The sequence below is a fragment of the Takifugu flavidus genome, chromosome 2 (genome assembly GCF_003711565.1).
Source record: "Takifugu flavidus isolate HTHZ2018 chromosome 2, ASM371156v2, whole genome shotgun sequence".
In the NCBI taxonomy this organism is placed as follows: domain Eukaryota; kingdom Metazoa; phylum Chordata; class Actinopteri; order Tetraodontiformes; family Tetraodontidae; genus Takifugu; species Takifugu flavidus.
In genome coordinates, this window is record NC_079521.1 from 7,257,870 (window position 1) to 7,283,839 (window position 25,970).

Here is a 25,970-nt window from a genome sequence, read left to right on the forward strand (position 1 = left end):
CCAAGGAGCAGGAAGAGTAAGTTATAAATAGAAATCAAAGAAACCCATTCATTTATAATAAAGGATGCCAGAGACACCCCAATCTTTGAAATTGTAAAAGCTTTTGAGCATTTTACAAGACAGGTGAAAGAAACATGTGTGCTAAATCACAGGACCCAGCTCACTTCGGTCAACTCTACCATAAAAGAAAAGAGAATACAAAGAAAAATAATGAAGACAGTGATCAAAGTCTGTAATGGTAATATATAACAGGTGTTTCAGACCCCTTCAAATCCACCCTGGAACCACCCTCCCACTACCAGTTCCTGCTACATCTGCAAAACTTTCTCACATGTACTTCACATGTGCTTATGTGCTTTCCTTAGGAACAATGACCTGAACATATTTCAGCACCATTCAAAACATGTTACGAGCAATCTGGATGAGGATGCTGGTGTGTTTATGGTGTCCTTTTATGATGTGCAGTGAGCTGAAATGAACTGACACGTTTTGAAGCCTACATGAGCAGAAAAAAAGGAAACACCTGGATTTGAAATACATGCACAAGTTGAAAGGGGGCTGGACTGGAGCAAGTTCAAAGCTTAATTGCTATTTTTTCATAAATATAAATATAAATGTGTCTTTTGATGTACTGAAAAGGTCCACATATTGACCATTTCTGATCATAAATCCGAGTGCATGTTAACATCTTAAAGAAACAGGGGTAGTAATAATAATAATACTAATACTACTAATAATAATAACAACAATAATAATAATAATTCTTATTCTTCTTATTAATGTTACTCCAGTTTCTTTATTAAGTTGACACGCACTCGGATTTATAATAATAATAACAATAACAACACTAACAACAACAACTATTATTATTATTGTTGTTATTATTTATGGGCTACATACTCCGTACCTGTCGCAGCTGCGCAGTTTAACATTTAGAGTGCACTGCAGTTACTTCCGGTAACAGCACGACTCTCATCTGGGATTTGTAGTTCTTCTTGATGAACTTCATGCGACTTATTTGAGAAGCTCTCAATAAACGTCACATTTAATCATAAAAAACAAACGATTGTCTCTGTCTAACATGTCTGATAAAGGGTGAGGTAACTTAACTATCTCTAAGATGGGAATCGATGAATTTGTAATTTATTCGTGTACTACAACAACCACCGTCGCCCTCAATGAATGCGAGGCAGTGTAAACACAACTCCAGGAACATGAAAAGATCGGGTGACAGTGAGGGGGAGAAGAGAAGAAAGGTATTGAAAGCGCTTTTCTCCGTTAGGTCCGGAATATTTCTAAGCCCTGTCGCTCGTTGAATGTCTGACGCTCCGTATGTGATGCTGCTGGCTGCATTTTAAAAGCTAGAGAGCCGAGCACGGCAACGCATACCTCACATTCCCTATTTCTCTTATTGTGTTTCCCATCCTTCCCCCTCAGTTATGAAAATGAAGTATTAGATTTGAGCGGTTCCCTCCCAACGCTGATAAATCGCCGTAGCCTGCAGAATTGCATTCAAACATAATGTGGAAGCACGATACGAGTTGCAATTTGAGGGCGTTTTCAATAAAGAGAAATCGTGTACAATAGCATTAAAAGTAACATTATATATATTATTTAAAAAGAAACAGTACAAAATTCTTTTGAGTAAATCTCTCTGGTTAAATCTCTCTGGCCATGTAAAGTCTATAATACCAATAGTTGAAGAAAAGTTAAGCTAGTTCAGAAATGACTGCTGTCACATGGCATAATTTTTATTACTGAGATGTTTAAAACAAATCCTTGTTTTGGGAAGCGCATGTGTGCAGGATCATTGTGATGCAAACAGAGATGTCCTTCGTGCTGATCTGCGCTTGAGCCGGATTTCACATGCAGCAGGACTTTTGTTGTTGGTGGAAATAAGGAAGGAAAGTTCTAAAGGCATCCTGGGGCTGTGGTTCAGCCAGACATGGTTTGTCTGTAGGCCACTCTCTTCCTCCTCTTTATCTCCTGATTTGGATGCAGTCTGCCGTGGCACATGTGTTTGGATCATGTACGACAGCAGTGCAGCTATGTCAGACGTGGTTCCTCCTGTTTATGAAAGCAGCTATGGCAGCCAGATGAGCGGCTCAGAGAGAGAACTCATTCCAGCTGGCCCTCAGGCTCTCAGGCACTACGGCACAGACCTAATGCCTTCCTTTCCCTTTAGATAAATAAGGAGATGAACATGAGGAATTGAGAAATGCAAAATGAAGGTACGACTGTAAAACAGTCACAGACAGAGCTGCATTCTCTTTTGGTCCTGTTTTTGCTGCACCGGTGTTTGCATATGATGCGTGTGTATTAAAAAAAAGAAACTATGGATATGGTGGTTCTCATGTCCAGGAGGTAACAGTTTGCTATGTTGCTAAAATGTGAGATGGATGTTGATGGGTCCAACGTCATTCTTCCTTTACAGCTGTGTTTATAAGACAAAACTGAAGAACCATGGCAAATCTGCACAGGTAACAATTTATCACCCTGAAAATATATAATTCCTATAGATTAGGTACACCAAAATTACACCAAATACAAATACATTAAAACATTTTAAATACATAAAAACAAAAGAATTTAAATACATTAAAACAATTACCCCATATGTGTACCACATCTGTGCAGCATATGTCAGTATATTTAACTATTTAAACTATACACATATAATGCGTCAGTGAGGAGCTGACAAAGTTAATCACCGAGCAATTTAAGTTGTAAAACCAGCAGCAAAAACCAACATTGTAGAAAGTGGGAACATCTAACAGATATGTTGTCGTGCAAAAAGAGAACTTGTACATTTGTACCTCGTGGCGGACTTGAAATAAGATCATGAGTTCCATAGTGACTTGCGTTGCACCTTTATGAATTGCAAATTATTTCTTTGTGTTTTATGGGTTTTGTCATATCAAGATGAATTTTCACACATGACGTAGCAAGAGTTAGAACAGCACCCGCCCTGTCCCTCAGCCCCCATATTTTAATGCCGTCTTTGATGCAAGCTCTCCATTTGGACAGTGATGACAAGTATAAAGTGTTTTGTCGAAACAGGAAGTGAGTGTTTGTGTGTGTGCACGGCAGGTTAAGTAATGATCGCACAGGGTCACCAGATGTTATGCGGTCCTGGGCTCGGCCCAGCCCATTGCTTAGATCAGCCTCATTGCTCTGCTTTGGTCTCAGCACCCAGTGCAAGCTGTTTAGGGTATTTAATTTTCAAACATTCATTAAAATGGTTTGTTTTTCCCTAGGCAATTGTGTTAAATTAACAACTACTACCGAGGTAAAAGCTGATTATGTGGCCACACACACGTGGTTAATCAATTCTCTCGCACAAAAATGTTTGCTGGTGAATTAGTGTAAAGGAAACGAATTATGGCGACTAATGCTGACGTTCTGTCATGTCAGCCTCGGTGTTTTAGCAAGAGGGGGTGTCAGATTCAGCACATTCAGCAGCTCTGCACTCCTCCAGCCATCTTTACTTGCCTTTAGGCCATGCTACATGCTGCTTGCTCTTTTAATGAGTTGGTAATGGAGAAATAGTGTTGTTTGCTGACATAAAACATGGGTCTGCATACCTAAGGCAAGGTAGCACATAAGCTCCAACAGAGCTAGATTTACACCTAAGCTCACCAAAGAATGGTAGATAGGGGAACACTCAGTATTAGGGCTTCATCAGACCCCTGCAGGTTGAGCTGTGGAAAAGCCAGGGCGCAGAAAAATACGGCCGAGGCAGATAATGATACCATTACACTAATGGAGCTGGCAAATGAAGGAGAACCCAGATGCCCTGCTTTATTACCTGAGGGGGTCATTTCCTCACTGCATTCCTAATGGCTTGAGCACACAGTATTGATCAGGCTATCATGCTGCTAATCCTCTACAGAATTACTTATTGCCAGCTTGGTGTCGATCCACCGTATGCCCTGCTCTGGCCTTGCCGCTGTACAGCCACTGTGCCTCCAGCAGGGACCCAGTGGGCCGTTATTCCTTTCATGATTTAGGGCCAAGCAGGGATGGTCTCTGGGAGGTCTTGAGCAGTGGGCTGGCCAGTTCGATGTGTAAAAAAGGTAAATGAACCTCGCAGGTTTCATTTAATTAAAGAGTAGGCAACAATGTGGTCCCTCCCTTTATGGCTCCACTGGCCACTGTGGAACAAGGGGGGGAGCTGTAAGGCTGGCTGCTGTTCTCAGTAATTGTGCTGGGCTGTAAATAAGAATGGACTACTCTTGTGCCATCAGTAACAGCAGGATGTTTTAGCAGGTTGTTGGCCTGCTTTCATTATAAAGTGCTCTACATACCTAACTGGATGAATTACAAATGATATGTGTTTGTTTGGCCCAGCTATAGCCAACTGCAAGGTTAGGCTCTTTTTCTAAATTATTCATGGTAATCATTATGTGCACATGACCAAAACAGCAAAGAGTGGGCCCATTATCATTACAAATAATTGTGTGTGTATGTGGTGAGGGGCGTTGTAACATGCAAGACTTTACCCAGAGCTTCTGATCTGCCTTATCTTTGAAAAATCCTTGATCTTACCAGGCTTCCGTGTACCTCAGCCTCCTCAGGGTGCTGGAGGCATGGCACCCAAACATCTTCGGAGCCTGCCTGTCACCTTTGGCCCTGTTAATCAAAGAGTTTACCTTGAGGGGGAGCATTTAGCCTTGTTTGTTCAGGGCCAATCTAGTAGCCATAAAGAAGTATTTATACATTTCCATCTGGAACAAAATGTCATGAAGAGGTAAACTAGCTATTGATCCACATATTTAGCCATTTCTTTCTGTGTGCACCATCAATATTGCACAAGCATCCGTCCACGCATGGCCTGACCTCAGCCACAGCCTCTATTTTGTGCTCCCATTGGAGTTCGGTGATATACTATTCTGAACAGTAAAATCAATGAATGAATATGAAGTTTTGCTGTGTAATATAGTGCAGGCAGAAGGCCCTGGGTCTTTTTATTGATCCGCTATGTGACCAATGAAGGGCGGCTGATTAGTCTGCGGCTGATTTTTTCCGTCTGAATGTATTTGCTCGTCTTGCCTATTTCCTGTTCATGTTTGTGTCATACATTTCACTGAGGTGTTTACAGATAAGCTTGATTGGGCAAAACTCTGTTAAATGATTCAGCCAGTGTACTGAAACGGTTATTTTTATCCACCCAGAAGGCCCTGTTTGGAATAGATTAAGTCTAATGAAAATTGATATGCAGCTGGGATATGAAGACAAACAAAACTTTATGAAAATATTTTTGACTCACATTATGATGCACTTCAAGATTGTATAACAGTGTATATCTATCATAATCTAACTTGTGCTATCTGATTTATATACTAAGTTCCACCAGCACTAACTGACGACAGTCTCTCCAGTCAGTGATATTTAAACACAGACGAGCTGTTTCTCTGAGAGCAAAACGAAGCACCGAGTTGCTTTTTATTGCCCATGAGACGGCTTTCTGTAGTTAACAACCGTATTATGGGACGAGGTCATCTTCTCATGATCAATGCGAGAAATCCTGCATGCCCTTCCCTCACTTCCTAAAAGCCCCTTTTCAAATTTATGACAGTCTGTGTTGTGTGTTGTCTGCATGACATTTTAAAGGTGCATGATGTCTGCATTTGGTTCGAATCTGGAAGGATATCAACTTTTATGGCAACGTCTGCTTTGGGTCAGCATGTACAGCTAAGATGGCCTGCCGCTGCTTCACATCTGTGCTGCGGAGGACCTGTGATCTTGCTGCACACTTAAAACGGAAAAGCAGAGATGCACGTCAGATTTTGATGTGGGCTGAACATCGCAGTGAGTCCTATTGTATGCTGACATGGATTCCCACTTAATGATTTAAAAAAATAAAATAAATTTTATATATATATATATAGTAGTGGATATATCTCAACAGGAAAACTCAACATTGCCTATTGCTGGGACCTTGTTTTATTTCCAACAATTTTCTTGGTGGGTTTGCTCCCATTGAAGGAGTCACAGGGATTGTCCAAACAGCCCTTGACAACTTGGGCATCTGACAGCACCTACTGAGCACCTCATATTAGTGTTGTGGCATTATTCACACGTGTCAGCGTATTCGCAAACAAGGACGTGATTTGGATTGTGGAAACTGGTCGAGCAGATCAGCTGTCACATACAATGAGATTACATCCAATGTGACCTGCGTGAGTAAGGGTTCATCTGTCATGCATGTGCCCCGTCACAAGAGAGACATGGAATAATCAGTCCAATCAATAGATGTTGGTGGTTTGTTGGATTGGTGCTGAATAAACATGGGAATGACCCCCCTCACCCCATACACATAGGCTACATCCTCCAGGGAGTTCATTAGCCACTCAAGGCTATGATCCGGTTATTTTCTATTTTGGTTCTTTTCGTATTGTGGTTGTGGCGGCGGCGGTGTGTGTGTGTTTTTCCATGTTTGCCAAGACATCGTGTTTGCTGTGATGCAGCTATCAGTGCTGAGATAGATCTAAAAATATTTTTGGCTTTGTTAAAATTAGGTGTTGAAAATAATCATAGATCAGACTCATGCAAGATAAAAGAACACTACAAACACAGCTGCACAGGAAATCGCGCGTCCTTTTAACTGTTTATTTGTGAATTAATTTCACCCCGCGATGGCTCACCTGTACAATAAAGTATTCTGCTCACTGCTGTGCTGTTGCCCAACATCTGCTTTCAATAGCAAGTCCAATACCCTTCATTCACAAAAGCTACAGGAGACCAAGTTCACGAGCCGCTGTAAATAGAAACTGTTAATTTGTACACCGTAAGCTCTCATCCATAAACCCCTGGAATGAAAGGGTGTTAAAATATCTCAAATTTGGCATCACGCTTTGTTGAGTCTGACCACACGATGTTCTACGCTCGTACCATTTTACCTTTAATATTCACGCAGATTATTTGGCCCCTTCCACTTTACAGTTTGAACAGTAGAATACAGGTGCCACTAATTTGAAAGTTTAATAGTTCTCTTTACAAGATGGATGGAGTTGAGTAATAGCAGCAAATTCCACTCCGGACCAAGTTTTCTTACTTCTTCTGACTCCATTTTGCGGAGCTTTTCGGATGGCTGGTTCCTGCATTCACCCTACATCAAATCTTTTTGAAGTCTGTTCTCACTTCAGGCTTGTTCATATCTCAGTGGTTTTTCCCTGACCAGCCCCCACCCAATGTGTTTTTCTTCATCAGCCTAACTTTTCCTTGCATATGCGAAGCAGCCAATGACAGCTTGACTGGCATGCTGTCAGACAGGCGATGCCTTTCTGATAGTGGAGCCAACAGCCTTTTTTCTCTAAACTCTCAGTGTGTGCGAGTGCGTGTGTGTTGCTCTTTGTGTAGAAAAGTGGGGGTATTGTCAGGACGTGACCGGCACACTTTGCATGTTCTTCTCGAGACAGGTGCTCCTGGGCGAGCAGTGGTGCATGACAGTTGCCTTTCATTGCTGTCTTCTTTACACTTAACCCCTGACCGGCTCTTCCTTCATCCCCTTCCTTCCCATCTATGCCTCCGCTTTCCACCCACCCTCTTTCCTCCACGTCTGACCTCTTCTCACGGCGCTACTCTGGGCCATCCTGAGTGATGGACTGCGAAAGCTGGTGAGTGCGTTGTGCTTTCTGTGAGCTGGTGTGGTGCAGCAGGCTTGTCACAAGCCAAGCGCTGTCAGGCCGTGGAAACCCAGGATGAACTGCACACACAAACACACACACAGGCACTCGAACCCACACCAAGGCTTTTTGTTCAGCAGTCCGTAATTCCATCCACCGATGCTGTCAAGCACTTGATCAAACGTGCATAAAGAAAAGAGCCCCTTGGTTGAATCCCACACTCTTTTTTCCAATCATAATGTAGGCCCATTCTTCCTTCTCTGGCTGTTTCTTCAACTGTGTATATTCAGATGAGCTTGACTGGGGGGCAGTGGGTCACATCCGCTCGCCTGACTAAAACACTCCTGTATTGAGGGTTGTCTCGAGTGAGATGGAGGGGAAAAAACACAACAAAAGGAGGGGTCAGGGAGGGCCGCCGAGCGGTCATGTCAGGGCTGTTTTCGGGGTTATTTGTGTGTGCATGTGTGTGTGTGTGAGGGGTAGGGGTTAGGGAATTTGAGGGTTCAGTTGTCAGCCTCTGTGTCATGCTTGCCCTGGCCCTGTTATGTAGAGGGCATCCACTGTCATTTGTTACGGGACTATTTGAAGGGGATTGGGCCACAGAGGCGGCAGTCAGCACACTGTGAGCTCTCAGGTGCCATCAAGTAGCAGCCATTAATGTAAAACTACAAACCCAAACTGCACAGAAAGTAATCCCTTCTTAACACAAAAGTTTGCCTCCATTTTTTTTCTTGCTTTTAGAACATACTTTCCACATTTGGCCTCATAATCTAAATCATAGTTGTATTATTTCAAAGTGTTGGCTGTCAGGTGTTGTATTAAATGTACTCTAATGTTATTTCCCCGTCTTATTCTTTGAGCTTCATTATGTTAAGTGAGGTAGGTGGATTAAAGTCATGCTTGAAGCCAACTTTGGGGAAGACATACTAGGTAAGCTTTTAGTTTATATCCCACACTCTTCCTGTACTTAAAAGTACACTGAATGGGTGCGTGTGTGTGACAGTGTAGGTGCGTGTTTCATCTGACATCCATCTCCCACATTCACTAGAAAAAAACAGCAACGCTTAAGACTTCTTAAAACTTGTTGTCGGACTGTCAGCGAAGACACGAGCGCGGTGCGCACGACGAGCTTAATCCAACAACATACCGAACAGCCGCTATCAGCGAGGGACTGGACCCCTTCCTCACAACCATTGTCACATATAGGGGGCATTGTCATATATGAGATGGACTCATGTAAATGCGGTGACAGGCTAGTGTCTCGGCTGACTGACAGCACAGAGGGATTGGGCTAATCTGACTGACTGATTTGAGACGAGCAGCGGCTCGTCTGTCCCCATAACTCTTGAGAAATAGACAGCTTCAGCTGAGTTATCTGTGTTTGTAAATCCTTCTGCTGCACTGGGATGACAATAGGGATTAGTGCCAAGGTTCTTTAAACTGTTTTTTTTTTAATTTTATTTTTGGGAAGGGGGGGATAAAGGAGGCCTCTTATCACTGTGTCGGCAGGATGCCGCCGCAACCAGTTTGCCTTGACTGTCAATTAAAGAGAGGATCATTAACTTCAAGGGTATAAATGTTCTAACACTGGAATTACGTTGGGAAGCTAAGTCGCTGACAGATGTTCTAACTTTAATTCTCTACTTGTTTTTTTGTCCTTTAATTAATTTATGTATCGCTATTCAGATTTTAAATATTTTCTCCCACGTCTGCTCTTTGTTGGCCTGTAATCTCAGTTACCATGGTAGTCGCAAAGACGATTGGGCCTTGTCACTCGGCTGTGTTTCTTATGAGGTTCAGTTGGCTAATGTATTCAATATCACCCGAACTGAAAGGTAAACAGTAACATTGTGTGTGTGTGTGTGTGTGTTATTGTACTGCTTCACTGCAGCCTAGAGGTGCGGCTGGGAAGAAAATATTGTCCTCATCCTCACTCTTCAGGATTTTCAGGAGGACGCTGTGACTTGAAGCAGTATTTGAAGGCAAACAAGCACCACTACTTTCTGTGTGCACGTGTGGGTTATTTTATTTATTTTGTGGGCAGGTAAACAGGGCTGTGTTGCATTGGGGTATTTTCTTGAAGGTTTTGTTGGTGGCGGTGGGGCTGAATACGACAGCTGTGCTTCCACAAAGTGCAGACTGTGATACAATGGGATATTTACGACACTGTAGGTAACCGCTTGGATAGATGAAAATGGAGAGCTAGCGTGGCGTATAGGGGAGTAGGGAACGGGTGAGGCTGTAGAGACCGCTAATGGGCAAACTCTCTTCACCCAGCACCAGTGCCATCACCAGCACCACCGTGTTCTCTGGTGACAGCTCTTTTCCTTTGTTCTCCCTCTCGGCCCACTCTCTGCCTGGGATTTGTGACAAGTTTTCTCAGGCTGATCAAACACCGCAGTGACACCTGATTAGGATATAGCTCGTGTTTACAGCTGTGCATAGTGAGGACCTCCCTCTTCTTTGACAACAAGGGAGACTTCACCTTGACTAATTAAATTTGCACCTGCAAAGCCAGCTGTGACAGCCACTGGAGGGCTGCATTTATTTATGTCACTCCATACATACTTCTTATGACATTCATGGAGGCTGAGTTTGCAGAAGCTCCTCTGTTTACCCACAATGTGGAATTTTCTAATGCTTCTGTCTTGTATGGCTTTCAAAATTGAATCTGATTTATCACCAAAACATGTTTTTCTGTTTGCATATTTAGCATATTTGGTAACTTTTTTCCTGAGCAACACAAGTTGGTTTCATTACAACGGCAGAAACATAGTCAGTTCATGACCAGCCACTGTTAAATCACAGAATATTAATATTATACACAGGTACAGGCAGGAAGTGAGCATGAAAACATTTAACTTTAGTTGGGGCATTGTCTTCCTTATTCACTGAATATGAGATTGACTGAATATCCTATTTCTAACTAGGCACAAGACAGCAAATCAATTTTGAACAGATGTAAATTGATTTTGATGTAGACCAAAAGTCCTTATTTTTCAGTTAGTGCTGAAAATGACAAAAAAAAAACAAATCCCCCCTGCTACACCTGATAATATTACTTTCACTACAAACCTATCAGTTTGTTCTTAACATTATTTTATGATATTACAGTATAAATACAATTAGCATTCCTTGTGTGCCACTGGATTATTAAGCAATCATTTATGTCAGATACTGAATAATACTTCCATACCTATAATTTCTTCATGTCAATTAGAGATTAGGTGTAATACAGTGACTAAATGTTCTAATTGAGCTGTGATGATCAGCTGTTGATTATTTTTTATTATTTATGAAAGGTTCATGCTGTAGATTTCATAGTGTTTTTGGCATTTTTTAAAATATCATTCAATTCTTACAATAACCTCCATATAAAACATGTTTGTCCAGACCAGTAGTATCTGGTTTTATGAGATTAAGTGAAGCATCAAATTAACAAAACTTAAATGCATTTGCATTGAGAAATGCAGATGTTTTTTTTAGTTTGAGTGTTTGTTTTATCGAGCTATACTTGGTGTTAAAGGCCAGACCTGAAGTCTCTCCCTAGTAAAACCACACATACACACTCTTGTCACTCTCTCCTCTCTCTGCAACCTCTCCATCCTTCCTCTCGCCATCCTGCCAGCCTTAAATTGACCAGACTGGACTGCTGGTCATGCTGTATTACATGGGTTAGATGAAGTAATTATTTCTAGGCCACTGACTACAAGGAAGATTAATAGTTTTTGAAACGGCCATAATGGAGGGCTGACCTGCCGTGACACAAGCATTATTTCAAGCTCACCTCCACTCTCATCCCTCTCACCTCTGGGCACTGGCAGACTGTGATTTATACCTGGGCTAATCAGAGGAGGGGACCTGCGCGCCGGTGCAGTGTTACAGGCCTGCTCCCGAAGCAGAGCATAGGGTGGGATCTCTTTTAACTTTTAACCTGATGGGGCTGTGAAGACAAGATGTGATGAATATCAGTTGACGAAGAACAGTTTCTTTTAAAATGTCATCTGAACTTGTGAGGTTGCTTTGTCCATAGAAGCCCTCGAAAACAATGATTTTCCGGTAGGCTGTTTCAATAGCCCACCAACCCCCGAATGGAACTTTTTAAAACCAGAGAAGCTAAAAAGTTGTCACTAGGTGGCAGTTGGACATCGCCTTATCAGTCATTTCCCCCATCGTACCCTCGTTACCCCTCACTCACACCTTTCTCCTTTATATGCTGAGAGCACCTCAGATGTCAGAGTGTTTTATTTTTATTGGATGAGGGCAGCATGTAATGCATTCACCTCCGTTCCTGCCAACAGTTAAATGCGCCAGAACACGATGCGGCCAGGCTCCGCCCCGTTAACCCCTCTGATTGGCTGTAATAATTAGCAGAATTGAACAGTAACTATAGTCCCAAGCGAACTCTTTGAGAACCACTTGCAATTTTGGTGTGTACGTGACAGAATACCCATCTGGTCCAAGTCTAAGCGTCTTGGGTCTGTCCCAACCTGGAGCCACCTCTCCTTAGTCACATGCATGTTTGTTTTTCTAAGCTTTAATATTAACTCTTAACCTAAACACATGCATGTGGTGTGGCACTGGCAATTACATTTTCAAATGACTGAGTTTGTAAACCTCCAGGATGTTAATCTGTCACCATTCAAGCTACTGCGAAGAGTGAAAAGAGGATTAGCCTATTCAATTCTGGGTAGAATATTTTCTTTGTTCACAATGAGTGAAGGAAAGAAAAAAATAAAGAACTGAGGTGGTTTCTCAACCTAGACAAGCACTGCCTGCTATACTTTAGGATTTGGCTAATGCCATTATTGCAAATTATGTGTTTCATGATTCCACGACAACCGGCTGACATTCATGTAAACAGTTGCCGCTGATATTCAATACTTAATTCAATATTAATCCCTGGTCACATCATAATGATAGTTTATCTGGGTCAAAGACTACATGAGATGAATTAGACCTGTCATAGATGATCAGTCCTCATCTGTTTTGCACCATATGGTTTTTCTTTCGAGTGACTTACCCAGTTGTCAAAAGGAAATTTAGGCCACTGCCTGAGCTTACATTGCCATATTTAAACACACATTTCACCAAATAAGTCAAAAACATTATTATCATTGACTTACTATTGTGGATTCTCTGGACACTGAAAAATTCATGGGTGGGTAGATGGTTATTGGATCCTAAAATAAAAAAAAAATATTCAAACACCCAACTTATCTGGAAAAAAGATAGACAACTTTAGCTTGGGTTGGATCATTCCCTATCTAGTACAGTATGTAATGTGCAGCTGATGCTGTTTTCTCCAGCACCATACAGCTGGACAGCTTATGTTTAGCGTAAGGACTGTAATTTCCAACTGTCAGCCAGACTGGCACAGCACCCCAGTCTTAGCTCCTCTTTTACCCTTGACTCTCAACCCTCTGTACGGTTTGCACATCATCTTTATCCCAGATGAAGTACCAGACACGATGGTGTCAGAAGATGATCTAATATGGAATTGAAAGGACACAGAGCTGGGAAATCATCATCATTTCAGGAGGTTACTTGTCACATGATGGGTTTGATCAACCAGTGCTGCTGTACACAGAGCTGGGTCTTTGCACTGTCTAACAGTGGTACTGGATTAGAGACACAAGCCACTTCTCCTGCGATCAGTCAGTCATGCACGGAGACACCCGGCAGGACCGAAATCCTCCTTGCACACTTCATCCACATCATGTACATGCTTTTTTCTCAAGCCTTCTGTATGGAAATGAGGAATGTTGCTATTGACACTGACACTATATTCCATGTTTTCCCCGTTTTAGAACATTTTAATGCTCCTTTCAGTAGTATACACACTGTATAGCTAACATTTAAATAATTTGAGTTAAGCTATATTTATCTTTTCTTTAAACCAGTAAAAGTACATATATATTAATGTATTATATGATGGATTTACATTATTTTCTCATTATCAGCACCCTGGACAACATTTTACTAGTCCAAAGTACCGGTATGTTTTATTTGGGATACGTTCAGTTAATTTCTTTTTGTTTAAGGGCATAAATTGTCATTGGGCTAAGGGAATGGATGAAAATGTTTTTGATCTGTTTTCCATTTGATCATTGGTTTATAACATAAATATAATATGGAATAATGTAGTCACATTCCATTCTCTTGCTCCTGCACCATGGATGATGCTATAACCATGGTAGATTAACCAGGTGTGGAATGCATTTCTGCAAACCATGCCTGCAAACCTATAGTTTTCTATGACTATTGTTCACAAATAGAGCCTTTATATCTCCATGGCTCATGGCTAAATGGACACGGAAAGGCTTCACGTTTCCAGAACTTCAATGCAATATGTGACCTTTCGAGTGTCTTTTCCTGTCTAGTTGGTCCTTTAGAATTTTTTGCAGAGACCCGGTGTTTGGGACAACTTATGGCTATGGCAGTGCGTATCAGGAGTCAGCCTATGGGCACAGTCTGTAGGTTAATTCCTTTAAACTGCTTGTCTCAACATAAACTTTTAAAGAACCATCAAATACCATGATCTAGTGGGCCCTTTCAAGCATAATATCATCCAGAAGAGAAGGGGATTTTTAACACTGCACCTGCTTATTGATTTCTTCTGCCCCAGTAAGCGAGCCAAGCTCTGGCACCAGATACACAGACAGAGAGGAGGGGCGTTGTATGGCATTATATGGCAGGGAAGGGCAATCTGCTGGTCTCAGTTATTTGGTCCTCAGGTCTGTCCTTGACACTGCCTGTGGGACAGGCCTGGAGGACGCCTCTTGTCCTCTCTTTAAGCTCTGCGCCTATCCCCTACAGCTAGCCGGCACTCCCCTGGGTCATGCTGCACTTTGCACAGCCATATTGATTTTGTTGGACGGGCATGAAAAGTGTGGCTGGGTGGTGAGAGAAACTGTGGAATGAAGAGATGGGGGCGGCGGCGGTGGAGGAATCATGGGAGCTTTCTAAAGCGCTGACTTCTCCTTGACTGCACCTCGAGAAGCAACAACCCCGTTGGAACAAGTCACTGGCCCTGATGGTCTGCTAAAAACTGCTAATCACAGTCTTTCAATCAACGCTCCTCTCTCTCTCTCTCTTGCTCTCATCTTGTCTCTCCCTCAGTCTCTCTGTTCCCCATTTTCTCACTCTTTCCTTTGACTTTCACTCAGCGAGCTGGACCCTGTCTGAATACCAAGGGACCGTGTCTGCATTAAACCGGGCCATTCCACATTGAAAACAGCTGACCTCATGAAAGCATGTTGTAATTTGAAGGTGAAAACTAAAAAGCTTTTTTCGATCGACATGATCTTAATGGAAACGTTATGGCCCAGCTACAAACTAACAATTAAAGCAAAATGGCAAACGACCCTCTCAGTAGTCAAAAGTTCACAAAGCTCGTGTGATGACAAATTTTGCTACACATCTTAAATCCTGCACCGTTGTAAAGCTCAAGACATTCTTGCAGTCCTTTAACCCCCAGTTCTTCCTTGAAAGTCGAAACCTTAAACTGTCCTCCAGAAATCTTCAGATCTCTGGTGAGACTCCTGTGTCTGTGAAATTGTGTGAGTACTTGTGAAGCTCCCTGTATGTTTCTGATAAAGAGCACCCTCAGTCAATCTTCCCAAGACAAATAAAAAGGTTATGTAAGGCATACATGGACAGATCTCTCAAATCACCTTCCTTTCTTTCTCTTTTTATCTCTTCTTCTTCTTTCCAGACTTGACACCTGCTAAAGGTCACGGAAACATCTTTTTTCCTCCTTTGAGGTGTAGAGGAGTGTGAAATAGATGTTGACACCACAGACACATTGAAAAGCACTTAAACAGAGTGACCATGTGCCATTCTGTCTGCATCTGGCTTTGTGCATTTGTAAATACTTTTGAATGATTGATCTGGTAACCTCGGTCCCTCTATAAGCCTGTCAGGTGCCGGACGACAGAAGAAATGTTCAAAAACATATGAGTCCTCTCTCTTTCACTCGCATGGATGTGCACGTGGTCACGCGCGCTCAGAGATGCCTGGTAGATTAGCTTCAAGTATGTGTACATGTGAGAAAGGGTATATAAAAGCTATTTCAGCTAAACCATGGCTCAGTGCATACCTTGGTGTTATCCCTTCTTATATCTGTGACATTTGTTAAATGTGACTGGGCGCCAATAAAGGTGACCACGCGTGTGCTTGTGTGTGTGGCTAAATAATGATTGGCAGTGGTCTCCTGCAGCTCCTGTGCTTAGATCAGTGTTATAAACAGTGTGTGTGAAAGGTCTCCCCAGCTATTTGAATGACTGGCCTCTTGTACAGGTAGATGGGAGGAAATGCTCTAATATTAATGAACCCCCACCCCCCCACTGACCTCCTGTGAGGGGAATTGAACACCGTAGCCCACAGCCTGTGACAACAATTAATGGCCTATCTGGCATTTGTCATGACTTAGAACACATGTTGAAATTGTCAGTCAATATGGAGTGTGTGCCACACAAACTTGTGGTCCACACATTCCTCATTGGGCCTCAAAGGCTTAATTAGTTCCAGACATTAGTACTAAGTGACTATAAGGAGTTTTTCCATATTCCTGCTAGGACTGTTTTGTTGTTTCTAATATTAAATGAAAAACATGCTTCTGAAATTCAAGCCCCCAACCCTGAAATTCAAGCCCCCAACCCTGAAATTCAAGCCCCCAACCCTGATCAGTAATATCGGCCTATAGTAGAAACATGGAGGCTTATGTACTTAATAACTGACATAAGCTTCTGATTTATGTTATTTGCATGGATGAATGACCTTGCACTCAAAACAATTTACCAATGTAGGTTTGACCTACATGTCACAATGAATCCCTAATCACAACTCGAGATAATACCGATTATCCAGAAAATTTGATATTAAGAAAGTAGTATCTGTAACACATTTTTAAGCTATATCAACATCCTCCTATGTGACCTTTGACTGTCAGGGCGCGACACAAACACGCCGATACAGTGGATCCTTAAGGTTAAAAATTATGAATGCTATGAAGTCTCCCACATTCCAATGACCAGTCAGCATTTTCTTTGCCCTTCAGACTGACTCACTAAAAATGGAACTTTTTACAGCTTTTATGGTGAATAATAATGATGAATAATAAGTTTTGTGCTAAAGCAAAAGTTAAACCACACCACAGTAATGGGACACCACTGTCTGGTTTTGTGGATGTGTATAGTGTCTTTGTATCTGATACAGTAGCACCTGGCGGCATAGCTTGAAGATGACGTGGTCCTCAAAACCTAGTGAGCCGAAGCAAGGTTTTCTTTGCCTCCTAAAGGTCGTTTCAGGGTGTATTTCTGTGACCAGAAGACTAGAGCCAAAGTTCCTGTGGTGTGTAGGCACCCCCTGCTTCGTGCCTGTGATGCTTGACACATGCTCCTTACATTTCTCCACCCATTGCCAAATGGACCTGGCCAGGATGTGGCTTTGATGTTTGTGGATCATCTGTCTGTTTGGGGCTGAGGTTTTACAGCTGACTTGTCAGAATTGTTGATTTACCATCAATTTTACAGGGGAAGATCACTTCTGACATTAGTGTCACACAAGCACCAATGGCCTTCTGTTTAAACATAAGGCTGGTTTCCACAGCTGCCTCCCATCACCTAATTCAGGGCTGAAGTATGAGAAAGAGCAGCACTTTTTTGATCGCACTTTTTTGGTCGACTTTGATGGTTCAAGGACACAAGAACAACAATTGGCACAAAGAAGATTTTCAGTTTCTTCAAAACCAACCAGCCACCAGGAAGTGGCACTCCAGCCTGTCAAGTCATCTTCAGAGCATTATATGTTGTAGGTTTTATATGCAAACTATGATGCATCAGCCGAATCTAGACCAGTCAAATGAGACTTGTGTCCTCATTCACTCTCCATAGAAGACACAAGTAAGAATGAGAGGGTTTTTGAGCCTTTCACCAGCAGAGTTATCTGGCTGTTTTAAGCTATTGATGGTAAGCACTGGACATTAATCTACTCTGCAAAAATGGTTCAAAGACAGTGTTAAAGTCTCAATGATGGGGTAAAGGAAGACTTTCATAAAAACAGGGTGCACCACACAGTTGGATAACTGCTTTTCTAAACCCGTCAGTTTTTGTTTTGGGTCATTTTTGGATTGGTAATCTTGTTTCTTGGGTTAAGTGGAAATGCAGCCTTTTCTTGAGCCATGTGGTTTTCCATCTCAAATCAGGTGCAGAGTCAGAGACAGGAAGACAGACACAGTGGTCCTCTGATACTGTGAGACTCCATCTGCTTCAAAAGACTGCAGGAACATCTTGTCTTTCTTCATATCTGTGGAATTTCTGAGTAGCTTGATGTATTTGACACGTGGGTGACAGCACTGGTTGTGTGCGATTCGGGTTGAGGTGCATCCTGCTTTCTACTCTAGCTGTTTTTTTTCTTTCATTTTGAAAAAAATAATGGACATGCATTTCTCTGTGTCACTTAAATACATTTTGACCAAAACAAATAATCATAATTATATGTGAAGGCAAATGCTGGGTAGATAAATGCCAAGGTATCCATCTTTAAAGAGTTCCCATAGTAGAAAAACTATAAAAACCTACACAAAGACATATACACATACCTCTCTACTCCGGAGCCTCACCTTGATATCTCCAGGTTCTGTCACGAATCTGACACCACCGAATGTGTGTCAAGTTGTCAATTTCTTCCAACAGCCTGCAGCCTGGCCATGAATAGTGCATGTTTCTATTTTTTTTTTTAGCTGTCTGCAAGCCTGCTTTTATTTGTTCTGAAATAACTTGGAAGTCCTCCATGTTATGTGCATCCTTTAAGAAAACTTTCAGCAGGTGATGTGTTGTTTTGCCTACGGTAAAGATTCAGCCCTCAAGGTAAGTTCTCTGTGATGCTTCAGATGGGATGCCCTCCTATTTCTTCCTTCCTATCTGTAGTGCCCGTGCATTCACTACCTGACCTCTTTTTGATTCAGGCCCCCTTCGATTCAGGATTCGCATCTTCTCATAGCCGTGCTTTAACTGTTTTTAAACAGGGCTTTTGGACAGGACGTCTCCATCATTTGTGCCTCATATAGACTGTAGTCACATTAGTACAAAGGAAATGTGGATAGTTCTTGGTGGTTAATGTACCAGCCATTTATGGAAAACTTTGAAAGGTTTAAATTGAAGGTATTTTGCTGATATGTTTCCGAGACACGATACAGGAGTTTTCTGTTACTGGAACCACGCCCAAGTCAACAAGTGCTTTTGAGTTAAACATTTATCCATTCATGTTGTTGATGTTATGTTAGAGACAAGAATTTGGAGTTTGCAGCAGTTTTCTTCACTTGATATACATCGTATAATGAGATCATTTCTTTTCTGAACTGTCTCTGGAACAAAATGCTCGTACCTCTCATACTCATCTCAGGAAGGGGTTGTATGGTCTTATCAGCTACACCAATGGTCCTTCTGTTTTGTTTTGTGCAGAGGAGGAGGCTGCTGAAAGAGTTGGGAGATCAGAAGATCCCTTTTCTGGGACCTTCAGATCGGGGTTTTCAACAACTGGTGAGCCGTACCTCTCACTTTGAAGAACCTACAGCAGCACATTTCTGACTTTCTGCTTTAGCTCTATACCATATAGCCTGCTCTATATTGCATGATTTGGTATAAATAATGTTTTGGTTCTTGATGTCAGAGTTAACCAGATATTATCAAATTGTCCTTTGTTTCTAAGTGGGATTCCAGCTATTCTGGCCTGGTATTGAAGAGATCCTGCTCACTGCCTGCTGAGCTCCATGCCCGAGTGCAGGCAGCTCTGCTCACCCTGAGAAAAAAGGGCTGCCTCCTGAGGGATTTGGTTCGTGTTCGTGACCGAGATGTATTCACCAACGTGTCACGGGCTCTCCTGGGTGATCAAGGCCATACCTATCGTTATTTAGACACAAGGCTTTTTGCCATTCCCTGGCACAACGAGGACTCAGAGGTTAAAGGACAAAACTGTTGCGACCCCGACCTGAGGGCTGCTTGCAAGGCACTGTGGGAGCTCAATAACTTTTTCTGCTCTGACGTGGCTCAACTGAAAGAAGGAGACAGGTTAGCACAGTGTGCAAAGGGGGAGACAGAGACCAAACAGGCTGAACAGGGAGACACAGAATCGAAACACAGTGAAGACTCCAAGATTAGTGAAGGAGGGGACTCTGAATCCCAAAAAAGTGAAGAGGGGGACACAGAGTCCAAGCACAGTGAGGAGTGGGATGTTGAGTCGAAACAGAGTGAAGAAGGCTGTTCCGGGACAAAAGTAGAAGGAGACTGGGAGACAGGATCCAGACACAGCAGTGAGGAGGGCGAGTCCTCTCTGGTCAAACCAAGTGAAACCTGTGTCGCAGGTGAGTCAGAACACAGTGAAGGAAAGTTGCCTGGCTGGCAGGCTAAGACCATCTTAAAGACTGAATCAGTGGGTCCAGGAACCCAAGGGAAAGCTTTGGCCCAGCAAAAACACTCGTCAGAGGACAAAGAGGAGCAAGTAAGCAGACAGGGCTGTTCCCATCCAAGCCCTCCGCAAGTATGCACAGATCACGCCAGGTTCAATGTCACCTTACTGAACTACATGGACCCATCGTCTATGAGCCAGCTGAAAGAGGAGCCTTATTATGGCATGGGGAAGATGGCGGTGGGGTGGCACCACGATGAGAACCTCATCACTCATTCACCAGTTGCTGTTTACAGCTACAGCTGTCACGATGACAAAGGTGAGATTCCCTGTGAAATCGAGACTAATTGAAGAACAGTTTGACAACTTAAACACATAAAAATGATTTATTTCCAATTTAAACCGATTCTCCATGTTGAGTTTGCGTTCAGTAAGCTGGTTCAACTTCCCTTTGTCTTTCCTTGCCGTACCCCATCACTTTATCTTCGTTGCTTAACGGTGGATTAAATCTTCTGTATTACGGCCCTGCAGCAGCACTGTAACATCTGTAGACTTGGCCTCCAGTGAGGCAGCCATCAAATATCTCTGTGATAGTGTCAGGGCATTATCAAATGTCATCAGTGGCTCGCTGCTGACAGCCTTATCACTGATGTGCATTGGGAGATCACAGACATTTAGATCTGAGCTCTTAACATGCTCAATGGCCCAGTCTAACAAACAGACCTTATCACACTCAGAGCATCTCATCTAAATCATTTCCCCGAGAAATGATCGATGTGCAATTATCTGATATGGAATAATGAGCAATGCTTTGATAAGTGTTCCTTGACTGCAACGTCGTATGAGAGTGCGATGTATTCTAATTAAGGAACGAGGTCTCGTTCGAGAGCTGATAGTATTTCCTGATGGAGCTGATAGCGAATCTCAGTGAAACATAAACCTCAGCTGAAAAACATGCAAATACAAAGATGGTATGTCACTCAACAGTTTAACTTATAACTAGAGGCGTTCTGGATGGAAATTTACACCAATTAAAAACCGTTTGCACACATAAAGACCGGGTGGAGTCATTTAATTGTCCTTGCACCTGGATTCTTTACAAGTTTAAAGGTCAAAAGACAAAGCGAGATACACTTTTAATGCTAAGTGTAAATGGCTTATGCATTTAATTACAGGTATTCGCTGCTAATTTGCAGTCACTTTAGTTTGCTTGAAACCTGGAGCAGCCTTGTAATAAATAGATGAAGGTAATAAAATATCCCAGTAGAAGACTGAAATGAAGGGTTAGAGGTGAGTCAGTTGCTGCAGCATAGTGGAAAATAGGTAAAGTATTTGTTTTCAGCATATATTTCAAAGTACATCGCAATACAGCTGACAAAGCTCCTTTATGTGCATTTACAATACATTAAGTCTGTCAGGAAGAATTACATTTTCCTGTTGTAGATGGTGAAAAAGTCCTGTGGTTCAGCAAAGATAAGATCCTCTGCATACTGTGCTCTGTTTAAAGGCCATATGCATGTTAAAATTTAGACTTTACACTATGTTTTGTCATCCCAACACTTTCATAACAGTTTCTTTGTTCCTTAACCATGAACACCTGCTCAAGAGAGATACTTAAATGATTTTGTTCCAGGCCATTTCAGCTTTGACCCTGTGAATGAACACCTTTGTGTTCGGAGCCACTGTGACTTTTTGTACTCCCGAATGACACCACAGTTCCAGATTTTAGAGGGGAAAGTTTGATCACAGCTCCCTACATCTATATCCCAATGGCTGGATGTGAGGAGTCAACCGAGCCAGCCTAATGAAAGTGTTACATTTTACAAAGTTTCTTACATTGCACCTGGGAAGAAAGAGGAAAAACATTGGATGGGTTCGATATAGAGTCTAGATGTGTTGCATGACATCTCTTATTTGAAAGGTATTTCCTTTTTGGGAGGGGTGGGGGGTCTAGCTGTAGCGATCTCCTTTTTTCCCCAGCGCCGCTGATCCAAAGGAATCTGCCACGATTAAGCATTTTCCGGCACAGAGGATGATCTTCCACCATTCTTGAGGCCTTGGGGAGTGCTGTCATTAGCTGGCTCTCAGAGCACAATGGCTGGAAATTAAGTTACTATTTATCCGTGCTGAGCAAAGGAAAAGGCAGCTGTGGGGCAGAGAGGCCCAGAAAGACTTTAGCATTGATTTTGCTAAAGGGTGTTGGCTAGCCAAGCTGAATCTTGTTTTCTTAGCATGCCATGTAAGAATGAAGGGAGAGAGAGGAGCAAGAAAGGTGGTTACATTGAATGGGTTTAAAAAGGGGAATATCATAGCACACCTTCTCTTTAATATCACACTCTCACACACTCGTTAAACAACATCAGGGGCTTTTATCCCTCTATTTCCTCTTGCGCAGCAGAATGATAACATCAAGATCTTTGCTAACAGCCAATATGATCACAGCATCATTGCTGTTAAGTGATTCTTACTTTCCTGGAGGCAAAAGTACAAAATGCATTTGGTGTTTAAATCAAATTGATGTCATCGTTTCATTTCTGTTACATTTTATTTTCACAAAAGAGGTATAAAAATCACTGAAATGAATTATAGTATAAAATAAAGAATTATAATCATGTCTAAATCTGTCATATTGTAAATAGTGTCTTGATATTGTGGCCTTTTTAAGTTACTTAATGTTTCTGTGTTATTTTCTGGCCTGACAGCCCAAAAACATGTAATGAAAATGCATAGTTAATTCTAAATATCATCGTGAATTTGTGTATGACAGGAGAGAGCAGCGAGGGAAGTGGCAGTGAAAAGGCATGCTGGAGGATTGGGCTTAAGGTAGCCTGGGACATCCACACACCTGGCCTGATGCTGCCACTGGAGTCTGGAGACTGCTATTACATGAGAGGTACCAACTCCCACTGGATTTGCAGATGTACACACATGCACACGTAACCGTATTAATCTGAGAAAATTGCCACGTTCCCCACCGTGTCTGACTTTTGAAGTGGGGAACTTGTGTTTCAGTGTTTCTTGTGCTTTGTCCGAACTGCCCCATGCCAGTAGGATACACCCTCCTCTTGCTCTCTTCTCCTAACCATCTCAGCAAGGGAAATTGAGCAAAGATGTGTCATGCATGTGTGTGTGAGGTGTTACTTTACTGAACACAGAGCTCTTAGGTTCCATGAAATTGTGTGCATTAGAAAGGTTAGGAAAACCAAATGTTATGTTTTGAAGTCCTGTGACCCGGTGCTGACTAGCTCTATGGGGAGGATAGACAGTTTGCCACAGGCGTGTAAATCATAGCTTAATGCTTTTGGCTGCTGCAGACACCCTCCACCCTCCTCTTTCCTAGCCCCATGGGCCATTCGAAGCTTTCCCCTTTTTCTCAGTGTGAGGACTGAGGATGTTTATCCATATCACAGTGGAAGCTTGTTTTCGCATGAACAAGAAGTTGAGCTCCATGGGCGGATGACCGAGGGTTTATCATTTTACGGGCACTCTGCTGTCATAATGATACAAGGAAAGACATAAACGACACTCCTGCAGCCCCGAAGCTATAGATAGTTATTTTCTCTTACTATTCTTTACGTAATTTTAGTTGTTTTTAATGTGAGCCATGAAAACAAGTTCTTGTGGTGTTAGCAGGCCATTGTTAACAACTTTTCCAGACAAAGAAATTGTCTCTCTTCTCTGTCCCCATGATGTTTGAAGAATTTTAGTCATTTCCAAAAGGTGCTTTCCCATCTGACTCATTTTAAAAACACTGTAGAAGTAAGGGGGAAAAAAAAGTAAATAAAAAAATGGGACCTCGTAATGAAAACCTGAAAATGAGGCTTTGAAACCGCTCCATTTTCATGTAAGTGCCGAGACGTCCGTACCTCTGGTAATATTCGGCCTGACAGGGCTTGAAGCCGACCTCCTTTTGCTGGGTGAGATTTACAATAGAACAGTCAGTTCCAGGCCAGCCATGATAATAGAGTGATGGGCTATTGTGCGGACCATTCTAATGGGACTTGACTGTCGCGGATCAGTGGGGATTTATGCTCCACTTGGTGAGTACGCCCTTGAGAGGCCAACTGCTATGCAACGATAGCAGCTCACCCAGTACTTGGCACTCTGTTGCTTTGTTGGACTACCTGAATTAAATACTTGGCACAGTCCAAAGGCATATGGATGCACCTATAAATTCAAAAAAGTCTAATGAACAGAAATTTCCTCTGACACCACCAACAGATGTGCTGAAATACAGCGTACACTGTTACCGCCAGGTGCTATATGATAGATGGTTTGCTGGTATTAAAAGAAAACTACAATGGCGTTTAACCACAGACACCATAATGTCTTTTCTACACCATTTGTCGTCGGCTGGCCCTTTTGAACTGCTAATGTCTGAGTTGCTGGAGGCAAATTGAATCACCATCATTTCCACCTAAATGGAATTTCAGTGGTTAAAAAAGAACAATGCAAGTCTTGACACCGGGCCTGTTCAATAATCTGATTTCCAGCTCCCAATGCACAGGGGGGACTGGAGAAAAGAGTTGACCTAATATATTTAAAAGCCTGCTTCCTGGAAAAGGAGGACAAGTGGCAGCAGGCACCGGGGTTGAAAGAAAGATAAATATTTATTACAGTTATCGAGTTTGCCTCTACTCCCTCCTGATCCCAATGACGCATCAGACGCGCCAAGAAAAGAGCAGATTGATGGAGATAATTTGTTATTGGATATAAACAGTTTTAAAGACGCAGAGTAATTCTGCCCAGAGACCTAATCCTTCACAATCTCATCAGGGTGAAGAAAACACCGGCAAGTTGTTTTGTTTGTCACCATCTTTTCCCCCCCTCCTACCAAACAATAATATCTTGCTCCCAAAGCATTTGGCTGTTTGACTTTCAAATCACAGGCATTAGCCAGTGTACTCTTGCTCAAGGCGGGTGTAAATATGCACATGTGCTGTGAATGACAGCTCTGTCATAGCTAAATTAATTATTGGTATGAGGCAAATAATGGCAGAGCTGAGAAACATCTATACACACAAAGAAACACATGGAGGGATCCACTAGAAACAGCAGTAAGGCCTCTCTAGGAAGCTTTTGTGGTACTGGACAAATGTTTGTTGGTATGGCTCTTCCTTCTTGACAGATTGAATGCGATCTGCGTTTGTTTGATAATTAAAATTAAGGCACAATGCTCATTATTCTGTCTGATTCAGTCTGGACTGAGTGGAGTCTGTCTGAGCCTACACAAAGATTTAGCTGTCATTTTGCATTGTGTCCTGCTTTTTAATGGTTTTCTGTAATCGCTTCTTTACATTTCAGCGACTCTTTTCTTAATAGAGCTAATTAAACCCACCGGATCAGACTTGAAATCTCCTCTTAGTCTTTCTGTTGCATCCACTTTGTTCCATTGTGTTATCGAGCTACTTCTGGCAGATTTCTGTCCTTTATCTTTTGGGATCTGTTCTCCTGTTTCCTCCGTTTACAGTGTTGGCGATTGTTGGTGGTGTTTTGTTGTTTTTTTTCTATCAGGTTTTTTTGCTTTCTCTTTCTTGTGTTTATCAGATGACCTGAACAGTACTCACCAACACTGTGTCCTTGCTGGAGACACCGCACGCTTTAGCTCCACACACAGAATGGCTGAGGTGAGACGTCAACAGGTTTAAGATTCAAATCTCAGTATACAGTTTCAACAAAAACGCTATTGTTACCTTAAACTATACTGTCAGATGTCAGGTCTTCCATAATGTGGAAAAACATACATAATCTTTGAGAATGTCCATGCTCATCTGTTGCTACCAAAGTAAGCATTGAAGGAATCTAACCTTTGCAACATTCAACACTAAATTATGACTACTTTAAAGTGCAATAGAGCAGCTAAGCCCCACCTATCAACTCCAAATCATTTCAATACCGTCTTGGAATTTCATCAGGAAATAAATGATCTGAATG

General features: G+C 42.2%; 1 protein-coding gene across 2 annotated transcripts in view; it reads left to right on the top strand.

The window, feature by feature from the left end:
• Positions 1-998: 998 nt before the first annotated feature.
• The window catches only part of fto (FTO alpha-ketoglutarate dependent dioxygenase), a 101,176-nt gene continuing 76,204 nt past the window's right edge, over positions 999-25,970 (top strand). For both annotated transcript variants that reach the window (XM_057017364.1, XM_057017375.1), the window contains exons 1-5: positions 999-1,256; positions 19,094-19,171; positions 19,341-20,355; positions 22,804-22,929; positions 25,584-25,663. In XM_057017364.1, the coding sequence (XP_056873344.1) occupies positions 1,179-1,256; positions 19,094-19,171; positions 19,341-20,355; positions 22,804-22,929; positions 25,584-25,663 (1,377 nt within the window). In that variant the 5' untranslated portion in view covers positions 999-1,178. The remainder of the gene's footprint in view (positions 1,257-19,093; positions 19,172-19,340; positions 20,356-22,803; positions 22,930-25,583; positions 25,664-25,970) is intronic.